This window comes from Rhinatrema bivittatum, chromosome 6 (genome assembly GCF_901001135.1).
Source record: "Rhinatrema bivittatum chromosome 6, aRhiBiv1.1, whole genome shotgun sequence".
Taxonomy (NCBI): Eukaryota; Metazoa; Chordata; class Amphibia; order Gymnophiona; family Rhinatrematidae; genus Rhinatrema; species Rhinatrema bivittatum.
Window position 1 is genome coordinate 328,710,113 of NC_042620.1, and position 17,186 is coordinate 328,727,298.

General features: G+C 44.6%; 1 protein-coding gene across 2 annotated transcripts in view; it reads right to left on the reverse strand.

Annotated features, from left to right (window-relative positions):
• Positions 1-17,186, reverse strand: part of UPRT (uracil phosphoribosyltransferase homolog) — a 59,591-nt gene that overhangs the window by 8,585 nt on the left and 33,820 nt on the right. For both annotated transcript variants that reach the window (XM_029607660.1, XM_029607659.1), the window contains 5 exons: positions 14,185-14,227; positions 11,151-11,220; positions 8,308-8,370; positions 7,373-7,534; positions 6,433-6,531 (listed from right to left, as the gene is read on the reverse strand). In XM_029607660.1, coding sequence (XP_029463520.1) covers positions 6,433-6,531; positions 7,373-7,534; positions 8,308-8,370; positions 11,151-11,220; positions 14,185-14,227 — 437 coding nt within the window. The remainder of the gene's footprint in view (positions 1-6,432; positions 6,532-7,372; positions 7,535-8,307; positions 8,371-11,150; positions 11,221-14,184; positions 14,228-17,186) is intronic.

Here is a 17,186-nt window from a genome sequence, read left to right on the forward strand (position 1 = left end):
TCATCCTTACAAAAATAGACTACTGTAACTCCCTGCTTCTTGGCCTTCCAGCTAACACCATCAAGCCACTGCAGAACTCGGCTGCCAGGATCCTTACAAAGTCAAAAAAGAGTGACCACATCACACCCCTCCTCTATAACCTGGCTCATTATCAAATTCAGAATACTCTATAAAGATCTTACCATTTTGCACAAATCCATACACAATCTTTCCTCTTTTGATCTCACCTTCCAGTTACGCCATCACACTTCGATCAGACCGATTAGAAGAGCCTATCAAGGCACTCTATTTGCCCCCCAAGTAAAATCAACCCTAGGGACCAGAGCCCTATCCAATGCAGGCCCCACACAATAGAACTCTCTCCCACCGGACCTCAGACAAGACCCCTGCCCTATTTCCTTAAAAAAACACCTCAAAACGTGGTTATTCAAATTAGCATTTCCAGAACCTACAGGGTAACCATACCAACCCATCGCAGCTAGTCCCGTGACACCCAGCTAGCATTATATACTGTATTAAGTTAATTCTGCATCTCTCAATCCCATTTAAACTATGCTTCTCTTACTCTCCCGCCTATTTCCATGCCTCTTGCATCTCATTATTAATTCTTTACCCCATCTATTAATCAATTTAGTGCATCTCTGGCGCATTCATAGCCCTTACTATTTATTTCTATCCATGCAAAGTATTTATTGTATACGTATATATTGTTATCTATGCAAATTATATTCTATGTTTTTTGGTTCTATGTAAGCTCTCCTGCGAAGTTATTTTGTTCCACTGTAAACTGGTTTGATTTGTATTCTTTACAAGAAGATCGGTATATAAAAGTTAAAAATAAATAAATAAATCTCAGAAAGACCAGGAATAAAGGATGGTCTAAACAGATCAGCATCAGTATGCCAATGCTGAATCATCTAATGGTTAAAAGTACTACTTGGAGAAAGTTCGAGATTGCAAGAGCAGGTATAATCTAAGAGATGATGGTCGGACCAAAGAACCTTATTGAGTTTTGATCTATACAGAATCTTGGCTAAAGACACTGGTTATGTCCATATTTATGGGTAGGACAACAAGCCTGATGGTTCCAGCCTAAACCAGACATTGTAAGCAGAAAGGACTCTGTAACAGAAGATAAGGAATCAAGGTCAACATGGAGCACGCCTACTTTCCTTCCGTGACTGTAGGAACTTTCTGCCCACTTGTCTTTAGATTGGTATTAGTACACTGACTGGTTGATGCAACTCTCCTTCACAACCACTTGTCTTTAGATTGGTATTAGTACACTGACTGGTTGATGCAACTCTCCTTCACAAAACTATTAGTGCAGTAATCACCTGCAAGTGCCCAGAACAGAGAACTCAGTGCAAGAAACAGCAGTACATTAGGTCTTCTCCCACTAGAGACAAACCCAAAGAGATGAGCAGGAGAAAGAGGACACTCGCCACTCCCCACTCCCAAAGGAAAAGACTCTACAAAGCAGAATTGCTCAGCTTTAACAAGTGTTCTCGGAGGACAGCAGGATATTTAGTCCTCACACGTAAGTGATATCAAGTAACGGAGCCGGGTCAGAGCTGAGAAGCTACAGTTCTAAAAGCTCTCCTGAGCATGTGCAGGACTTCCCACATCGCGGTGTCCATGTGGGGCCTTCTCAGTTCAGTATTTAGCTATTAAATGAAGGCTCCAACTCCTGGGAGAGATGGGTGGGTTTTATGAGGATTCTGTATCATGTTATTCTTGAAGAACACCTATGACAGGTATGAAGTTCTGCTTTCTCAAAGAACAAGCAGGATGCATAGTGATCATATCTGGGAACTTTTGATTTCCAGTCACCCCCAAGATTGTCCTGGACTGGGGGGGGGGGGGGGGGGGGGGGCGGCTATATATGCACAAATTTTCTCTTCTCTCAAAACCCCTACACATATACATAAATGCTCATTTTCAGATGCCTCTCATTCTCCCATACACATATACATAAATGCTCATTTTCATATGCCTCATTCTCCCATACCCACACAACTCTGTTCTCACCTTCTTCCACACACATGCCAACTCATGTACACACACCTCTCTCACACACGTTCAATATAATTTCAGAAGGATTTATACCCTTAAAGCTGGGTTCTACGTGTGTAAATGCACTTTACCCATGGAAGTGGGCTTTTGAAAATTTGTTATAATACATGCAGGTTGGCAGCCCTGCCTCTCCCCATTTCCGAAGGTAGCAATCCTCAGTATTCCTCTGTCCTTCCCCAACATCCATTCCCACCTGCCTCCACCGTTTCAAAAGCCCACTTCCATGGGTAAAGTGCACTTACACACGTAGAACCCCGTTTTAAGCGTATAAATCCTTCTGAAATTACGCTCAACATTTTTATTTTTTGCATATTTTAATTTTTTTTTTAATTATTTTGAAGTAAACAATCCCTTGATGTAGGCATTTCTTCCTAAATTTGGCCATGTGCTGATTATTTTTTAATGTGTTTTTCAAGGCATTTTATAGTTTATTTTTAAGTAATCTTATTGAATAAAATGTTCCACACTGTTTGATATTAGATTAATTTTAGCTTTAGGTATTTAATTTTTCCTGTTAAGATGGGTTATGGCTCTTGCTCATTCGTTAGCTCTCCCACCCCTCCATATAGTGTATCCCATTCTCAGTCTCATTCGAAATGCCAAAAAGGGTCCAACCGCAGATCTTTGCTTATATCCTTCTTCTAGGATCTCGGCCAAAAAGAGGCCAAGAAGCAAATCACTATGCTCCAGAGAAAGGTTTGTAAGGGTCAGCGACTATTAATACAAGTATTCAAGAAGCTAGTATACACTGATGACCCTCATAATAAAATGGAGAAATTACTTCCTGATAATTTCATTTTCCTTAGTGTAGACAAATGGACTCTGGACCCAATGGGTTATATGCTCCCCTGCTAGCAGATGGAGACGGAGTCAGGTTTCAAAGCTGACGTCACCCTAGATACACCGCTTCAGTATTCTCTTCAAAAGTCAATGTGGACATACTACTGAAAAAGCTTGATTAAAAACGGATAACCGTAACTGTACTCAACCAAACACTGAACCCCAGCAAGATTATAGATGCTCTGATCTAGGGACTGGGTGACTGTTTATGTGTAATCTCTTGGAATAGATATTCACTCCACGAGCAAATCCTTGGCACCGTTCTCGGGCAGCTGTGAGCGGGATGCTGAGTCCATCTGTCTACACTAAGGAAAACAAGATTATCAGGTAAGTAATGTCTCCATTTCCTAGCATGTAGCCAGATGGACTCAGGACCAGTGGGATTTATTTATTTAAAAATGTTTATATATCGCCTTTACAAACAGAGTTTATAGAAATATAAGTATAAAATAAATAAAAAACAATATTAAAAATTACAAAAAAATTACAAAAAAGCTATTCCCAAACAGGGTGGGAAGCTGCCCACAGTCCGGTTAATACCGCCCTTGCAAAGGCTGCAACATTTCGGGCCCGTACATCCAGGCGATAGAGCCTGGAGAAGGTGTGCAAGAAGGAGCATGTCGCCACTCGGCAGATATTGACAGGGGACAGCAGTTTAACTTCTGCCCATGACACTGCCTGAGCCCTGGTGGAATGAGCTTTAACCTGAGAAGGTAATGACTTTCCTGCTTCCACATAGGCTCCCATGACCACCTCCTTAATCCAGCGAGCTAGGGTAGTCTGCGTAGCTGGTTCACCCTGTCCCCTTCCACTGTGAAGGACAAACAGGAAGTCCATCTTTCGGACCGGTTCTGAAACTTCCAGATACCGCACCAAAAATCTACTGCCATTCAAATGACTAGGAGGCGGTATTCCTCCTAGTCATTCCATAAGAAGGCCGACTAGGGAAGGCAACGAAATGGACCGATTCAAATAAAATTCCGAGACGAAACTGTACAAAGCTGTAACACTCCTGGAGTCAACCGGAGGAATGGTTCCTGACACAACAACGCCTGCAGTTCAGAGATGCAACGCACCGAGCATACAGCCACCAGGAACACAGTTTTCAAGGTTAATATTAGATTAAGACTCCACAAGGGAACTGGCCACCGTAGGGATGGCCGAAGGTACTTCACCCCTTTCAGAAAACGGGCCACGTCTGGATGAGCCGACAGGGAGGTTCCGTTCACCTCGCCCCTGAAACAGGAAAGAGCCGCTACCTGCACCTTCAAGGAGTTAAGGGCCAAACCTTTATTCAAGCCATCCTGCAAAAATTCCAGAATAAGTGGGATTTTGACTGCACAAGGGGGGACACCGCGTTCCTCACACCAGGCCTCAAATACTCTCCAGACCCACACATTCGCTAGGGGCTGCAATGACTGCCACAGAATATCCTTGCTTCATCAGGTGAGCCCTTTCAAGGGCCAGACTGTCAGACAGAATTGAGTAGGATCCTCGTGAAAGACCGGTCCCTGCTGTAGTCTTCAAATTCTCCTTTGGAACAATCTTTGATAAAAGAGAGATGGAAGAGGTTTTTTAGTTTGGTTGGAACCAGACCAAAGGATTATTTGAAGACTTTTTCCATTATTTGAATGTTCAGGATGTAAATCTTAAATTTACATGTGATATTCAAACACAATGGGTTCCATTCTTGGATTTGAAGGTAGGTAAGAAAGATGGAGTTCTTGTGACTGAGCTGCATCGGAAGGCAACAGATAGAAATGGACTACTGCACTTCAGTAGTTTTCATCCCAAGCATGTTAGGGAAAATATCCCATTGGGACAGTTTTTTAGAGTAAGGAGGATCTGTTCAGATATGTCATCTTTTAAAAAAACATGCTAAGGATTTGCGAGAGAGATTTAGTGTAAGGGGTTACCCTGATCGTGTGGTTAATCAGGCTTATAAAAGAGCACGGTATATCAATAGGGATATTTTATTGATCCCGAGGAAAATACAAAAATCACAATCATTAGTGTGTGTGTTACCCTATTCAAATAGGGTAGGAGATTTAATTCAGGTTATTAAAAATCATTGGCACTTGGTTAGTGGGTTTGAGGGTATGAAGGATCCTCCAATGTTTTCCTTTAGAAGATCTAGGAATCTCAGGGATATTTTGGTACACTCGGATTTAGGTTATAAGGAGCATAGGGATGGTAGAACTGGTGGACATTACCCGGGCACACAAAGACGCATGCAGGATGGCGCTGCTGCATCCTACCACGCGGTGTGCCGACCAAGTTTAAAGTGGGGTTCAACCTGCTCATAAATCCACCTCCCTGTGCCCCAACAGGATCAGGAACAACTTCGGTATGACACGCCGAGCAAGGAGACCGGAGGAAGTCTTACTATAACCCCTCTTCTCTGAAGGTAAACCTTCTTCCTTTATTTTTAAACTTACCTGGGCTCAGCACAGAGACTGTCTCCGCCTGTGGATGGAGAGAGCTTTGGCTGTCACTGCCGCGCTTTGCTGCCTTTCAACTGCTTCAGCAGCAAAGTCCACGCCGGGAACCAGCTACCAGATCCCACCTCTGAGGGATCTCGGAAATCACCTCAGGAATTCTCAACTGGGGGAGGGACCCTTAGGTATCACCGCAGGAGAGCGGGGCTCAATCTTTTCTCCAATTTAAAAGTAGAATTTCTTCTTGCAAAAGGTACAGCGATCCCCATACGGGAAGTATGTCTACATCTGCTGGAGACTGAGAAATACTGAAGGGGTGAGATCACTGCAGGGGTGTATCTAGGGTGATGTTAAGCTTTGATACCTGACTCCGTCTCCATCTGCTGGCAGGAGAGCACAACTCATTGGTCCTGAGTCCATCTGGCTACATGCTAGGAAATCACACTTTTCGAACCATGTGGTTTGCCTTGCTGTTACCTGCTTCCATATGCTGTTTTAGTAGATTACTGAAAGAGTAATTTCTAGTATTATGCCCCTCCCCTCACAAGAGGTTGCAGAATGCCCTCTCTGCACTGCCTGTGCATTTCTAAAGTGGTGAAGGACACGTCGACTACAGTGGGGGCAGAGTGTGACTGCCCTCACCAAATTGCCAGTAGTATAGGGGAGGGAAGGACCCAGGCACTGACCGAAAGCCGGCACCAATTCAACAATATTTGTAATTGTGTTGGGAAAGGAGTTTCTAAGCCTGTGTTTTGCTTGTGGTGTCTTGCACACAGATACATAGAACACAAATGGACTGTGCATCACAGGCTCATGCAAGTGGGGCAGTCTAGAAGAAGTATTCCCAATTCATTCACTCAGACTACTGTCTGTAACTAAATTATTACATGCACTGTCCAGGCTTGTGTACACTAATGGGGGCCTTATAAAACTCTATGCAGCATATTATCTTCAATCGGTTTTAATACAAAGAACATAGCGTGGTCATTGTAACAATACTTAGTACATCAGCGTCCTAACTGTAGTTTGTGCTTGTGTGTGAGAGCGACGTGGCTAAGATAAGCAGCTGGTCGCTTACCGTGGGGAGTGGAGAACAGGCTGAGGAGGATGATAAGGCTGGGCTGAACTCCATGCTCGATCAGAACCTTTACAGCCTCAATTACAGTATTTCCGGTGCCTAATGGAAAAAGCAAAACAACGTGACAAGACAATCCTTGGCATCCTCCATTCAGCCTCTAACCCACTGCAAGCCTGGGCCAGTCACATGCGAAGCATCGAATGACAATTCAGAACTGAAAGCTGCACCACCGAGTAAACTACAGGATTCAAACAGAGGCACAAAGCAGCATGTTCCTTTTTTAACTAGAATGTGCAGAGAACCTTAATTTAATTGGTATTCCAAAGCTTTTAAAGTGATTAGATTACTGTTTGCAAGCCTCCTCCATGGTGCACTGGCAAAGAAATGCAAATTGAAGCAACAGGATTTGCCCGTCCCGCAGAGTTCCATGAACACTCAGCAAACGTAAACACACATCAGTCACTGTAGCGTCGCACACTGAGCTGCTAATTCTTTCATATTTACAGCAAAAAGCTAAACAATGCAAAGTATGATTAAAACGATATAACTAATTACATCAGGATGCCAAGAGCCCTTCTTCAAACATCTCTCTTTGCCACTAAAGCAGTCCAGATGATGTCTTTGAGGCTGTCCATTCTGTAGGGGGTTCTCACAGCAGCCCGACACGTCTCCTGCTTTAAAACACACCCTACTCTCCCCTCTGTGCAGCATCCAGAACCTGTCTGCAAGGCTCACGCCTGAGCAGGTCTGGCTTCAGTTACTGAAGGATGGGGCCAATGCGATTAGACCCACCTTCAGGCGAGATTCAGGAAATCTTTGCAGTACTGCTCAAAGCAAGCCCCTGATCCATCTCCCACCGCCTCCAAACTACAGAAATACTACACGTCTGGATATTCCTCCCCTTTCTCCTAATTAAAAGCAATGGAATGGCTTCACTCACTCAGGATAGGATACATCAGGAGCACCTTCCTTCTGTAGATGTCGGGTGGGAACTTGGCATAATAGACCTTGGCTCGCTGTGTGTCCTCGTCACTCTGAATCAGGATCTTCCCTATCCGGATAGATCGGCAGCAGTCCCGGAGTCCCTGTTCCATTGCCTCACCTGCAATTCAAAATGGGCAACCAGCACCCAAAAAAAAAAAAAAAGCATTACAGGAGAGAAAAGTGGGTCTAAGCACCCAACAGCAACGGCGTCCAATCCCTCCTAGTAATGCAGACTTCTAGTTACCAGATGGATCCTGAAGAAAATCATATCCTTCCCAAGCTGTTTGCACAGCAGAAGGCCACAAGTAGCAGCTTTCCAGAGCTCATCCGAAGGGAGAACCTAAGCACTCTCAAAACTCGCCTGCTTTACTCCTGGAGCATTCCTATGCTGGTCTGATAAATACTATATCCACAAATAAATGTGTATTTATGTTTTCCTTAAAATGAGTATTGTATAATGGTTTATTAATAAAATACACATATGCCTCTGAAATCATTGCAGAAGGATGACAACAAACCAGCAAAAAATGGTCTTGATCACAATGTGGGGCCTTGCCCCTGGCAAAGAGCCAGGGGCAAGGCCCACTTCCAGAGAAGGCCTTGCCATCCCCAGCCAAGCAAAAGTAAGCCTTCAATAAACTGCACTAGGACCGAAGTCAATAGGTGAGGGTTAAAACCAAATGCCAATCTGGAACATATAAAGCCAAAAGATGCATAAAAATGTCAGTGCAGGCCCTCAGTGTACACTGACTAACTGTCCTTGTTAATTCAATGCGCTCCATCTCTTAAAGCTTGTGTTATTTTACAGAAATGCACATTCATTAAAACCATGTCAAAACGAAAGGAGGAAAAACCCAGACAGGCCAGCTTGAGATGTAGAAAGGAACCTACCGCTTCTCATTATGCTGACACCACAGTTTCCTCGCTCAAATCTCACTCCTTCATACTTGTAACCTGTTGGAAAACAGCGACTGTCAAACTTAAGCTGCTGCAGATGTTTGCAAGGCTGAATTTTGGCTGAGTGCAGTGCTTCCACACAGCAAACTCCCTCCTGGGCTACATGGGCATTAAGGCAGTGCTATACTCGCTGCACCCGTCAAAAGGAGAAAGCTCGCAGGGTTTTTAAAGCCCTCAGATCACAGAGGAAGGGCATCAGGCGGAGGATTGCAAGAGGACATCGGTAAACTCAGACACCCTCTCTCATTCTGACACAGAGACCGTTCGGCCCATCGGCATCTCCTGCTCAGCTTTCTAATCCCTTCCTAATCAGAGATCCTCTTTGCTTCTCCCATGTTCTCTTGAATCCTGATTACGGCCCTTGCCTGCACGGGGAGAACTGTAAAGAAATATTGCCTTAGTCGATCCCCTTTCACCCGTATTTATTGCATCTCCCCTTTCCCTCCAGGGTATACAAGTTTAGATCTTTCCCCAAATGCTTTATTATGAAGACCATTAACCGTTTTAGTGGTCGCTCTCTGACTGACTCCATTTGGTTTCTATCATTTTGTAGTTGCGATCTCCAGAATTTTACACAGTACTCCAAATGAGGTTTCACCACAGACTTATACAGAGGCCTCATTATCATCTCCTTTTTACTGCCAGCTGTTCCTCTCCCTATGTACCCACACACCCTTCTGGTTTTTTGCCATCACCTTTCTATCTGTCTGGCTGCCTTAAGATCATCAGATATCAACACCCCCCAATCTCACTCCTCTGCACAGGTCTTCACTCCCTATAGTCTGTCACTCCCTTGGGTAAAGTCTGTTTCTTTCTTCCCAAGACTCTGCCTCCTTCCCAATCCTCCATTCAAGGGGAGTGGTGTTAGACTTGGTGGTGACACCGGCCGCCAACTGGAATGAGAGAGTGTCTCCCCAGCTGGAGATGGAGGTATCCTTAAGCTCTGAGTGCTGTGCAGTTGCCCTCGCACTGGAGGGAGCAGTCAAGCAGCTGTCCCGGGCTTTGTGGCCACCCTGTTGGAGGGTGATCCCTTGAGGGTGGAGGGAGCCAGTGCTGCAGTGAGCAGATGTGCAGGCACAAATGCAGCAGCTCCGAGGGAGATGGAGCCGCTCCGTAGCATGATGCTGAGTGGAGGGAAGCTCAAGTGGCTTCAGCTCAGAGGGTAAACTTGGCCCCTATGCAGAACGGTGGGGCTAGGCATACAAATTAGAACTTGTGAAAAATACATTGGGACATCTTAACCAGGGCCCTCCGTCTTCCCCAGTCGTCTATTATTAGCTTATTAGTCCCGTAGACCTGTTTAACATGCACATATGGACATTCTTAAGATCCCTGTGGAAGCTTCTCCCCTGCTGGACAGTTTTCTACCTCCCATTTATGAAGTGATCAAAATCAGTTCTCAACCGAGAGCCTGCACCCTGGACCCCCCACTGGACTCTTGGAAAAATCAGAGGAAGCAACTATTAGATGTACCCTTCTAATCTCGTTCATGTTTGAATCAGAGAGAAACATTTTATTACAGACTTTGGTTGTGCAATAGTTTGTTTTGGGGGGTGAAAGCTATGGCTGTTTCCCGAGGCCTGTAAACTGGTGCACAGTAAGTAAGCAGAAGTGTCACCAGGTCATTTCCTTGGGATGAGAACCCTTTTGGCATGATCCATGTAAATGTACGAGACAGTACCCAATGTAAGCTCCATCTTTCTTGATCCTAAACATGTTCAGCGCTTTCTTAGCTCACAGCTTTTCACACACTTCCTAACTTTCTCGGCTTTTTATTCCTTTTAGTTTCTTATGCTGTTTGTTTCATCTTCTCCCCTTTTCAGACTGGCATCCTCCTCCTGATGTTTTCCTTGCTCAAAATCAGGGGTTTAACAGGGAATGTGCGGAGATGTAGCGTTTCCTGTATATTATTCAGATACGCTGGTAAAAGATTTGTTTTCCTTTATGCTCATTCTACTGCTATAGCAAATGCTTAGAAATGGAAAAAAAATGTTTTAGAAATCATCAGATGATCCATAAGTGTTCAGTAATCACAGTTACCTGTTCTTAACTCCCTATTTTTTGGGTTTATATGTTTCCTATATTAGTTAAATTCTTGTATTTTATTTGAATTATTTTATTATGTAGGAAATAATTTGTGTTTTACTGTGATTAACTTTTAGACATTGTCTTATTGTATTATTATATAGGTTTTCTATATAATTGAGTGTACCCCATTGAGATTGTTTCAGATTGACGGTATATAAAACAAACAAAACAAATCAATACATAAATATTCCTTGGATTCTTTCAATTAACTTCATTTGAGGAGATGAGAGGCAGCACTGTCTGGTGCTAGACTTTGAGACTGAGGCCAAGATTTACAATTAAACTCTGCTGAATTTTGTTCTTGATCAAGTCACTTAATCTTGGCCTTGCCTGCCCTGTCCCCCACATCATTACAGCCATCTTGATCTTTCCATAACTATGAAGCACTTAATGCACTAGCCAAATTTAAGATGCAACAAATCAGATCCAATATTTTTTTTTTTTTTTTTTTTTTACAAAAATGACCCAAGTGATCTTCTCCCCTAACAATTATCCAGTACATTTTGTGCATTCACCACTGCAGCCTGTAGCTCAGCTTCTACCCAGGATGTCCTTTGCTGACATCAGCCAACAGTGGTGATTTTAGAGAGCTCTGTGCTCAGGATCAGGCACTGATTGGGAAAATGGGGCAGCTCCTGCTACTCCCATTCACAGCTATGTTACAGCCCCGAGAAGTGAGGAAAGGTTACCTGTTGGTGTGGTCACGGTGCATTCTGTGTATGGGAGCTGGTTTAGGCCCTCTTCCACCACAAGTCTAATCTGCAGAAGCAAGCAGCAGAAGAATGATCAACAGCAAGCAGTAGCTTTTCCTGCACAGGACATTTTTACTTTCAGTCTTTTGGGGGAAAAAAAAAAAAACACAACACTGCTTCTTGGTTTCAAGCTCAGCACCAGCACCATATAAGCGGAAAGGCGATATAACAACTATTACATCTACCTGAGGACTCTGCTGAGACTCCTGAGCTATAAAAGAGCTGTGAATGCTGACTACAGAGAGCAACAAACTCAAACCCATCTCAAGGTGCTTGCATTCCCACTGAGCAATGCACCCTCCTGGGGTTTCTGAATGCATAAGGTCAGAGCTACAAAGACGTGGCAAACCCTTAATAAAGTGACTTTTTACTCCAAGACGCTTCCCCTCCCACAGACTACTCTCCTTTGCCAGCAAGATTTTAGCCACAAGCTCTCCACACCACTGGCATTTCTACTTGCTGCTATATCAATTCAATGCAGGGTTCCCATTCAAATTTAACAGAGAAACAGGTCCCAGCCCATTTCCTTCCTGGCTGCAATACTTCGTCGCTGGCTTTACCCGCACTTCCCCCATCGCTGTGCTGGTCCCAGGATTTTTTTTAAACCGCACCACCTCCACTGGGAGCCTTTTTCAAGTATCCATCACCCTTTCTATGAAGAAAATGCTCCGGGGTCCATGCCCCTCCAGCCTCGTATCATGACCTCTTTCACTGAAAAATGCTTGAAGCTAATACATGGGAGTCCTTGCAGTATCATCTTCCCCCTCTCGTCTACAGTGTAACCTAGGTCCTTAGGTCTTAATTCTGTGGGTTTGTGGTCGCCCTCCTCTGGCCTGAGTCTACAGTGCTGAGAAAAAGGTTTGTGAACCCCCAAGGATAAAGTTCTTATCACAATACCCGTGTTTAAATGAAACCAGTCTTTTTTTCAGGCTGTAAAATAGTCTAAATTTAAACAATTCTCCGTTTCTCGAGACACAATCATGCACAAAAATGGGAGCAATAAAACTAGAGGGCGGACAGACAGGAGCGGTCAGCCTGCCAAGATCACCCCCCCCCAGAGCAAACCGGAAAATCATTCACAAAGTCACAAAGAACCCAGACTGAAATCTAAAGATCTGCAGGCCTTGCTCACTGAGGCTGATTTGAGGGTTCATAGGGGGAAAATAAACTGAATGGAAACGACGTTCATGAGAATATAGTTAAGATGACAACTCTGCTCCCTTAAAAAGAACATTGCTGCCTGCCTCAGGCTCACCAAAGAGCATCTGTGTGGCCCACAAGATTTCTGGAATCATGTTCTCTGCCGTGTGTCAAAAATGGATCTTTTCGGTCATGACAACAAACATGTCATTTGGTGAGAACTAAAGCCACTTCCTTGCACAGTAAGAAGGTCATCCTGACTGCTAAGCATGTGGTGCACCAGGACCTGGATGGCTTGCCTTCTGGCTGGAACCCTGAATTCTGCTTTCTAAAGAAGAAGAATGCCAGGCCACGTGTCTGAGAGCTGCAAGCTGAGCCAAAGAGCGGCTACCAGCAAGACAAGACCCTTAAACTCTCAGGTAAATATACTACAGAAGGGCTAAAGAAGAGAGTTTGTGTCCTGACCTAAGCCCTACTGAAATTCTGTGGCGAGATCTGAAGTAAGTTGTGTAATGTCACAGATTAAACAGTTCTGTATGGAAGCATGGGGTAAAATGGGACTGATCAATATTTACAGGAAAGCTGAAATTATTGCTGCTCAAGGAGGTGCCACCAGTTACTTTTTCACGCACGGATACCTACCGTTGAATAAATCCAAATATTTCCCTTTTTGTCTGAATTATTTGTACTATGTACCTTGTTTAGATTATGATCTAATCCTGTTTTGAGTATAAACTGTGCTAAAATACAGCCCATCCTAGGGGGGGTGTCCGAGACTCTCAGCGCTGTAGCTACAACTCTCCTGCGCTGGATATTATACTCCAGAGGCTCTCATCAGTCATTTCTAAGCGCCGTCCAATATTCCGCTCACCAGTACAAAACACGGTATAAAGCCACAAACAGCGTTAGCCACAACACTCATAACTGGCATTCTGTGCATGAGCTGGCAGTGGAGGTGAAGCCCATCAGCTCTTAAGGCACCCAAACTCCATTTACCTGGAGAATATGCTCACCTGGCCTCCCTCTTATAGTAACACAGCAGATGATGGCAGAAAAAGAAACAAGCAGCCCATCCCGTCTGCCCGCACTGCTGAGGATATATCCTAGCTGCCAGCCACAGAAGCCTGATCGCTTCTAGGATATCACTTCTTACCCTAAGCCTTGTCCGTCCTGGAAATTTCTGTACAAATGAATATCTATTAGGCCCATCCAGTCTACTCAACTTAATTTCTGCAGTGATGAACTCTGGCTTTCCCGTCACTTCCTTTCAAACTAGAAAACCTGCAGCTAAGCAAAGAGGCGCCCTAGTCATGCAGGAAGGAGGGAGATGGGTTTGATTCCTGGCCGGGGCTGGGGATGCCGCGGGGACAGTGTTTGCAGCTCCCCTCGGGGGAAAGAGTGCCCTAGACACGATGCCACGGCCTCACTCAGTGGATGGGTTCAGAGTCCATGCTTGCAGGGCCACAGCTCAGGGCTGTCACCACAATGAATGAACTAAAGTAAGTTGGGGAGCTCTGATGCGATGACATCCCGCCAGGGGAGACGTTTCAGAACCATTGCTCTCTGTGTTCCTATAATGCTGTACACTGAAAGAGTAAATAATGAACCCACCTTCCCCTATGCTTATGACTATTACATGACGGCATCACAGGAGTGTGAGGGGGGGGGGGGGGACACCATCTGCCTCTCCTCATATCACTGGATAGACCACAAGTGCTCTCCTGAACTCAGTACCCTCAACCTACTGTGCAGGCCGCCTGAGGGTCCTTTATCTCCAGCTCCACACCCAGCTGAGGTACAAAGAAGCAACCCCAACAAGCTCTCCACCTACCAAGCGGTCAGCCGAAAACACAAAGTCCCCTCTGCTGGTTGTCCTAGAAAGAAAGAAATAAGCAACGGCTGTAACGGGACTGATGTCTGCACAGGTTTGAAATAAATATGATAACCATTTCAGCGGCTTTTGATGCCATAACATCGTGACATTCTGTTACTAAGACTATCTGAACTGGGGTTACAGGGTTTATCTATTCTGCAAATCACCTTGAGGGGCAGCATTTCCATATGGCGCTCTTTGAAAACCAGAGTTCCCCAGGCCTCAGCTCAGTCAGCCACACTGTTCAATATAGATTTAAGGCCAACACGTCAGTTGCTGCCCAATTTGGACCTTGACTGTAAACTCTATGCAGATGATATTCAGTTCACATTTCCCATCCGGCCACCAATAGTTAGAATAATATATGTCATTAATAAAATGAGACAGTGGCTGCAAGTAAACAGACTGTCCAGGAACATTAGCAAAACGGAAATGCTCCTGGGGACTGGATTCCCTTTGGATGATACAAGCCATCTACTGAATATTAGGGTTAGTGCCTTCCTGTCACCATGCAGGTTAGAAATTTGGGGGTTATGGTCGTTACCACCAGGGGCGGCTCAAGGCAATCTACTGCCTGAGGCGAGGGATGAGATGGCACCCCCCTCACCCACACACTCACTGGAGCCGTCATCTTCGCCGCGAGCGGGACGTGCTCCACTCACGGCTGCACGGGAGGGGAATTCTTTACAAATTCTGCGCTTCGCAGTAGTGCGGAATTCCCCCGGGACTTAATCCACCGGAAGCCCACGGGTCCTTTGTGGTTTTGGAACCCCTGGGGTTTCCTGTCTTTCTCTGCAGCCGCATGTTGTTAAAGTAGCACCAAATATATTGTACAAATTACACAGACTGAAACCACTGCTGGACTTGGAAGGTGTTCGTACACTGATACGTGTCGGTGTTCAGTGGTCTGATTACTGCAATACGGCATTTTTGGGCCTCCTGCCTTTGATGTTACGAGTGTTGCAGACAGCACAGTCTGCAGCACCACAATGCATAATAATAAAAGTAGATGAAGACAATAGTAAAAAGAGTAAAGTTGTTATTAGCAGCAGTTAGTAATAATAAATAATAAAGCCAAAACAGTAATAAAAGAATTAAAATCATTAAAACACATCGTAAAAGGATAAAAATAGAATAAGGCAAGCATGATAAAGTGCCTAATGTGTTATGTGGGATCCTGCTATGCCTTCGTGAATAACCAGGTCTCAAGTTCCTTTCTGAAAATGTTTAAATGTGATTGTAACTGTATTTCAGCTGGGAGAGAATTCCATATCTTTGGGCCTGCTAATGACATCGCACGATCTCTTACTTGGCAGAGATGTGCAGATCGGACCGAGGGGATACTCAGTAAACCTTTATTAGCTGATCGGAAGTTACACTGAGGGGTGTGAAGTCTGATAGCTGCGTCTAACCAATCAGTCTGATCCTCATGGATGATTTTATGTAAAATGCATAAAGGTTTGTACTCAGTTCAAAATTTTATAGGTAGCCAATGAATGGATGTTAAAATCGGGGTGATGTGACCCGTTTCTTAGTATTTGGCACATTATTGAGAAATTACTACTTACCTGATAATTTCTTTAGACCAGACAGATGACTTCAGGACCAGTGGGTTATGCACCTCTACCAGCAGATGGAGACAGAGTAAACTAATGTCACAGTATATACACTCCTGCACTGACATCAGCCTGCCAGTATGCTCTGCAAAAGCCAACTGCGGACAGACTAGCAAAAACTTGATTACTAACAGATAACCATTCCAGTACTCAGCCAACAGGAAACACTGAGCTCAGACAAAGAATGTATCAACACTAGTCCAGGGACTGGATTAACTCTTACCAGTAACACCTGGAACACGCAGCCATGCACAATCATTTGGCAGCCAAGGGCAAGAAGCTGAATTCATCTGTCTGTCCTAAAGAAAAGGGAATTTATCAGTTAAGTAGTAATTTCTCATTTCTTAGCGTCCAGACAGATGAATTCAGAACCAGAGGAATGTACCCAAGCTAATCCTGAATAGGGCGGGAGGCTGCCCACCGTCCTATCAAAACCACATGTGCAAAGGCTGCATCCTCCCAGGCCTGCACATCCAAACAATAATGCTTGGAAAAGGTATGTAAGGAGGCCCACATCATAACTCAGCAAATGTCGATGGAAGACCACAATCTAACTTCTGGCCATGACATTGCCTGAGCCCTAGTGGAATGAGTCCTAACCTGACTAGACAACGGCTGCTCAGCATCTACATACACGGCCATGACTACCTCCTTAATCCAGTGAGCTATCGTAGCCCGCGAAGCCGTGGAGGACAAACTGGTGATCCATCTTCCAGAAAGGTTTAGAAACCTCCAGATACCTCACAATCATGTCTCTTGATATCCAAGGGTCGCAACAAGCAATATTCCTCTTCATCTCTTTCCCTATCCAGGGACAACAGAGAAATGGACTGGTTCAAGTGAAAATCTGAGACCACTTTCGGCAAAAAAAGGAAGGAACAGTACACAGCTGTATCGCCCCTGGAGTCACTTGAAGGAACGGCTTCTGGCAAGACAAGGCTTGAAGCTCGGATATTCTGCGCGCAGAACAAATTGCCACAAGAAACACAGTTTTCAATTTTAGCAACTGCAAGGAAAGGTTACACAATGGTCGAAATGTATGGCCTGCTAAGAAATCCAAAATCATATTAAGACTCCACAAGGGCACTGGTAACCACAAGGGAGGACGAAGATGTTTCACTCCCTTCAAGAAACGGGCCACATCTGGAAAAGCCGACAAGGGTCCACCATTCACCTGACCCTGAAACAGGCAAGAGCCGCTACCTGTACCTTCAAGGAATTAAGGGTCAACCCTTTATTCAATCCATCCTGCAAAAATTCCAAAATGAGCGGGATCTTAACTGAACGAGGAAGCATCCCCTAATCATCACACCAAGCCTCAAACCCGCACATAGGCTAAGGAAG